The sequence below is a fragment of the Nematolebias whitei genome, chromosome 7, assembly GCF_014905685.2.
Source record: "Nematolebias whitei isolate Nwh7 chromosome 7, NemWhi1, whole genome shotgun sequence".
Lineage (NCBI taxonomy): Eukaryota > Metazoa > Chordata > Actinopteri > Cyprinodontiformes > Rivulidae > Nematolebias > Nematolebias whitei.
In genome coordinates this window covers 44,529,616-44,535,711 of record NC_056504.1, presented here as the reverse complement: position 1 = coordinate 44,535,711, position 6,096 = coordinate 44,529,616, and the positions used below count along the sequence as shown (strand labels likewise).

The window sequence follows — 6,096 nt, the reverse complement described above, 5'->3', positions numbered from 1 at the left end:
CAGATCTTATTGTTCCATATTTTCCCAACAGAGCACTTCGCTCTCAGACTGCAGGTTTACTTGTGGTTCCTACAGTTTTCAGAAGCAGAATGGGAGGAAGATCTTCCAGTTATCAGGCTCCTCTCTTGTGGAACCAACTTCCAGTTTCTTTTCCGTGAGGCCGACACATTGTCCAGTTTTAAGACTGGGCTTAAGACTTTCCTTTTTGATAAATCCTATAGTTAGGTTTGACTTGTTATGCTGCCCTAGGCTTAGACTACTAGAGGGCAAACTGACCTCATTTCTTAAAATGAATTGTTACAAATGAATAGTTCTCATTTGATATTATTTACCATGTTTACCCTTGATAACTTGCCATGGCAGGGCACTCATCTCATCTGTGATTTTTGTCGACTGGGGGGGAAGAGACACATCTGAGCTGCGCACTGTTTGTACTGACAGTTTTCAAGTGGGAGGGGGGTTCAGCATGATGGAAGAGGCAGCATAAGCACTGCCTATAGCTTTTTAGGAAGGTCACCTGTATTGCACGCTTCTAGCGTAGTGCTACGTCAGTGCCAACGTGGGGGTGGAGGGGGAGTTCGGTTCGGTAGGCAGGGCACTCAGTTCTGTTGACGGGGCTTGCATAATGGTAGGGGAAACACTGATTTCTATCTAAACATGTGATTCTCGACCTGCTATTGTGTATCTGTTCCTCTCAAACCCAGCTGGTCGAAGCAGATGGCCGCTTGTCCTGAGCCTGGTTCTGCTAGAGGTTTCTTCCTCTACGGGGGAGTTTTTCCTTTCCACTGTTGCCTTCATGCTTGCTCAAGAAGAGAGTCTGTGATGAAGTTAAACTCAAAGCAGTCTGCTATTCAAGTTACTTTTTATGTACCGGTGCATAAATGTTTCTGTTCAGTGCCCTGAGATGACTTCTGTTGTGACTTGGTACTGTATAAATAAATAAAAGTTGAACAGAATTATAACAATTATTTTTGTAACATACCAAAAAACAAGTGTAAACACTAACCCACTTTCTTTAATTATAGACTCAGAACTGGAAAAAAGTGAGTTAACACAATCGTCACTTGCCTCTTCTGTAACACCAACTAAACTGAACACAAACATGTGATGTGCAGTTTCCTTTTGTCCTTTATAGGTTGTGCCTGTATTCGCTTACAGCAATCATCAAAGACAATTTCTTATCTTCTTGTCAAAGTCTCCATCACATGTCAGCTCAGCATGCTTCAGTTGATTGAACCGAGTGAGAAAGACATCATGTGAACTCAACAATGTAAGGTCAAAACTAAAGGTGTTTGCATGGATCTGAAGTTACCTGAGCATGCCATAGCAGAGCGTGGAACGCAGGGTGGTGGGTCCAAAGTGACTGATGTTTCTCCTGTGAAGACTCTCCTCGGTGAGTGCAATCCCAATCACCACCTCCTCATTATGTATATTAAGTAAAACCTGCAACAGAACATGCGGTTTGATGAAAAAATGATCAAGATAGCTTGAAAAACATACACCCCTTCATCAACCTTTACCAACGTGTCACGTCATGTTTTCAGCTTATTTAAAAGGAAGATGTAACCTGATATTCCAGCAGTGATTTGCTTTGTTATCCCCATAAGTAAAAGATTACATCACGCTTCTTAGGTTTATCTTTACAAGCTGAGCTTCTTTTTTTTTTGGCCTGGATGCTGGAATTTAATACACTTTAGTCCAGTTTGAACAAGCTGCCTACCTCTATGTCAAATTTTGTCATGTCTGCTTTCCACTGGAAGAATTCTTGTACAGCCCCACCAAAGTCTCTGGCTGCTTCATTAGAAGAGAAGCTGTGTTTGTCCCCCGCCCTGTTGCATGTCACACGAAACTTGATGAGTTTCGCCTCGGGCGCAGCCTCCTCCAAGTCCTGCTGGCAGCTCTCCGAGTCAGGCGCGCTCTCTGTCTTGGCGTCCGCTTCAGCCGGAGATGCCTCCTGAGGTAATGCTTGCTGGTCTGTAGCCACGTTGCTGACCTCACTGTTGGGTTTAGCTCTGATGGCGTTCGCTCCTTTCCTGTGGCCTTTCTTCTTTTTAATCGATCTGTTCAGCTCCCAGACTTTCAGAGCATTATTCCATGGAAGTTTGGAGGCAAGCTGTTGCAGCTCCATCATTGTCTCCTCCTGCACAAACCAGTCAGCGTTAATCAAGTCAAACTTAGTATGCATTATTTATTTACTCAAAAACAAAATCCTGGTTAAAAACCAGGCACTTATAAAGTTTTGAATATTCACAAAATATTTACAACAGTGTTTGTATTATGTATATAAAAAAATATAAGTGAGAGACTTGTATTATTGGTTTAGTAAAAGGATGATCCGAGTGATTATATACAAGCAGGAAGTAATTACTTTTGTAATTAACGGGAGGAAAAGGGGAACAGTAGAAAGCCTCGGTGTTTAAGTGTATTCTTGTTTGACTAATTATTGGATTAGTCTAAAAACTGAACTGAATGTCCTAGTTATGAAAGTGGCTTAAAATAACGAGGGACAATTGAACTCATCATGGAGCGGGAAAAGAAAATGAGAGAGGAGTGACAAAATAAAAACAAAACGGATGGAGACGGGAGCTAGCAGGTGCACCGAGAGACGATGGAGAAAGAACTGAACTGTTCTGTGGGTTTTTCCTGCACAAGTTACTGCGATTAGGACATCTGCAGGAATGTGTTGGAGAATAAGGAGGTGAAGAGCACGGAGGAGAACCACGGCTAAGTTGAGGAAAACTGCGGCTGATCCAAGAAGGCAAGATGAACGTGTCAACATGGCGACACGTGCTCCAGTGCGGCTGAGGAGTTGTTCAGCGACCCGTGTGGTGGAGGTGTGTTAAAAGTTGGACTCGCAAAGCATCCGTGACGGAGAGGACGTCAGCTGAGCGAGCAGGTCTGAGTCTTTTCTATTGTCTAAACGGGGAGAAGGAGATTTTTTTCACCGGCGGCAGCGCACCCCAGCATTAACAGGCCTGCAACTAAAACAAAGTTATACTGGATTTAAAAAAAGGGACTGAAACAAAAAGTGTCCTAACTGTTTTTTTTATTTTATGTCGGGGAGACATTTAACTTTGGGAATTAAGGGCATAGTTTAGTATAGATACGTTTTTGGGTCATTTTTTTTTTGTATGGTGTAGCTTCATTTGGAGCTGAGCATTTAGAGTTCCACGTTCTTATTAAAATTAACTATTTTTTGTTATCTGGGTGTCTGGAGTTATTCAAGTTCAATCACAGACGTGTATATGGTAATTAGGGGAGTAAGTATTGACTCAACACAGGTAAACCTGCGTGGTATCTACCGGAAAAGTAACAAACCCAAACAGCTACCCCACCAGTCAGTTTAAGTTCTTGTCCCAGTTAAATGCGGACAGAGCAGTGGGGTGCTACGTATACACTACAAAAGATAAAATATCTGAAGACATCTATGCGAGTTGACAAGCAACAATATAAGCAGAAAATGAAATTAGTCACTACTTGGACTCTATGAAGATGTGCATGTGAGAATGACAAAATGATCCAAATTAACATCACTATCATGATCTATCTGGTTTTAACCAGAGCTTGCACAAAAGTCCCGAAGCGTACAATTATTACATTTCTGGTTGGGTGCAGGAAACTTGCGTTGTAATGAGGAGTAATTACCACACTATTAATAAATTGAGTATCGCTTCCTCCATTTTTTTTTTTTTTTTACAATATAATAAACAGTACTCTCATCTAAAGTTGATTACAATCTACCAATTTAAATATTTTTCTTTTAGAAATCCATACAGCTGAAACAATTGTTTCGTAAAGAGAGCGCACAAGCAAATGTACCTCCCACAAAATCAGAGGAAATTCTGTTCCGACAGCGGCTTGTAGATGATAACTCTACTCAGTCAGTCCCTGGAATAACTCGCAATCACTTTGCGTTCTCTCTGTCCTCCAAGTTTATTAAGTGGAGCTTGTCTTCCAACATGTGCACACAAACAGTGACATCATCAAGGCGCCATCAACACAGCTGGACCAGGCTTACCTTTGATTCTTTAAACTGGTAATGATCATATTCATCCACCACTACAAACAGGTTGTCTACAGACCGCAAAAGGTGGACCTGCAAGAGTAAATAAAGGACATTCAAATACTTTATGATGTATATTTAGTGAAATCCGTCATGCACTGTGTAAGAAAACATTGAGTCACTCAGAACAAGTAGCTAAAAGAGCAAAATCTGATGTGAATGGTGTAGGCGGAGAAAGATTCCCACCTGACAAAGTTTGTCAGTAGTGACTGGAAAATATATTCGGCCACGATCTTTGCTGATTCGTGCATCAGCTCCAATCTTCTCTTTAATCTCCTCAGCAGCCGTGTGCTCAAACCCAGTGGGCACAGTTGCTCCAATGGTGACGGTGATGATGGCAGAATCCGTCTCGGTGGTGGAGGAGACGGAAGGGTCGACTGTGTGACAGGTCTGCTGTGCAGCACCGTCTCCATCATGACGGGAGAGCATCCTGCTGCAGGACCAGCTGATGGTCCAGTCCAGGAACAAACGTGACAGCCCACTTTAAGAAACATATGAAACAGCATGACACATCGCATGAGTTCCGAGTGTGTACATTTGCAGAACTAACACATGAGAATGAACCGCTTATCACGTGCGAAGAAATAACACCGACAGTAACTAACTGGCTAACGTTAGCTTCAAGGATCTAAAGTTAATTATGCATTAAAGAGAATGAAACTTTAACCGCACGCACATGTCTTTTCATACAACGAACCTAAAGTTTTATTTAAATAAAGCTTGAAACATTTCACAAAGTGTCAGCGGTGTTATTGAAGCAGAACCAACCTGAAACACACGAGGACGTATCGTGACGACACTTCCGCTTAGCGAGTATTTGTTAGCGCAACTTCCGGTGTAGAATTTTCAGAAGAAAAGCACCTCTTTCGTCGGTTTCATGCGAATTTATTGAATGAAATAAATCTCGCATTCCTCAAGACCTCCGTGTTCACGTCTACGAATAAAAGTAAGGAGGCACTGCATGTCAATTTTTTTTAAGCATCGGCCAATTTTAAACGATATAATCATAGTTTGACACTTTGTTTAAAGTGAACATTACATCAAATATTAGAACACTTCTAATACTTAGAACAATCAATGTAATAACTATGGATGTAAGAATATTTTTTACAGATGCAGTGGTACAAATTTTAATTCATATTTTTGAAATATCCTGATATTATTTTCTCAGTCTTAACCAGATGTTTTTATTTTATTTTAACAGACAACACCTACTCTCTTACTTTTTATCACCAACATACTGAAGAATAGAGTGGATGAAAAGATTCATCAATCATGTTTTATATCAATCTTTAAACACAATTTTATTTGTCATTTCTTATAAGTGCAATGTACTTTTAAAGAAAATTAAATATTGTTTCTCCAGCTCGAAACAGCATAATTAAATATGCTAAACTAAAAGAAAATTAAATGTAGTTAAAAGTAACATGAAAGACAGATTAAAACACACACATAATACTGAATCATGTTCAGAATGTGTTTGTTAATTTTCATGCAGTTCTTTATAATTAAGAATTAAATAAAAGAATCATCCAAAACAAAAGATGAAAACATTTTATGCCTTCACTAAAATTATTGTTTATACACATTATTATTTACAACTTTAACACATGCTTTAATACACTAGTATATTCTTCATAAATTAATGACCTAAGAAAGTTTCAACTAGTGATCATTTCCCTCTACATTTTAGTTGTTTTGGGGCTTTTTGTCCCAGTGATAGTATGAATTTTACATCTGAAAGATAAATAACGACTAAAAAGAAACATCAAAAATTAGATATAATCAGATCTAGAAAACTAATATTGTGGTTAAATGTTATTTAATTCTAAATGAGTACAGTAGGTTTTCATTTGTTTCTTTATTGTTGGTGCATTCCAACAGGTTATTCAGTGTATAACCTAAAATAAATTTTGTATTGAACGCTTTTTTGAACTAAAATAAAAAATACATAATTTTATATGTTTCCCTATTATTATTATAAAAGGAAGAATCAGATAAAAGATAATGGATGGATTCTTGCCCTCTCACAA

General features: G+C 39.1%; 2 protein-coding genes across 2 annotated transcripts in view; both read right to left on the bottom strand.

The window, feature by feature from the left end:
• mdfi (MyoD family inhibitor) overlaps positions 1 to 6,096 on the bottom strand; it is a 189,614-nt gene that overhangs the window by 80,235 nt on the left and 103,283 nt on the right. The window lies entirely within an intron of this gene.
• Positions 1,309 to 4,908, bottom strand: LOC119411963 (THUMP domain-containing protein 3). The gene is made up of 5 exons (XM_037678937.1): positions 4,832 to 4,908; positions 4,250 to 4,544; positions 4,019 to 4,096; positions 1,721 to 2,140; positions 1,309 to 1,443 (listed from the first exon to the last, which is right to left on the bottom strand). Exons 2-5 carry the CDS (start codon positions 4,490 to 4,492, stop codon positions 1,309 to 1,311), a joined length of 876 nt encoding a protein of 291 aa, XP_037534865.1. The 5' UTR covers positions 4,493 to 4,544; positions 4,832 to 4,908.

Coding starts and splice junctions, on each gene's coding strand:
- LOC119411963 (XM_037678937.1), bottom strand. CDS start 4,492: ATGCTCTCCCGTCATGATGGAGACGGTGCTGCACAGCAGACCTGTCAC. Junction 4,097..4,249: donor CTACTGACAAACTTTGTCAG/GTGGGAATCTTT, acceptor TTACTCTTGCAG/GTCCACCTTTTGCGGTCTGT. Junction 1,444..1,720: donor TGACAAAATTTGACATAGAG/GTAGGCAGCTTG, acceptor GTTCTGTTGCAG/GTTTTACTTAATATACATAA.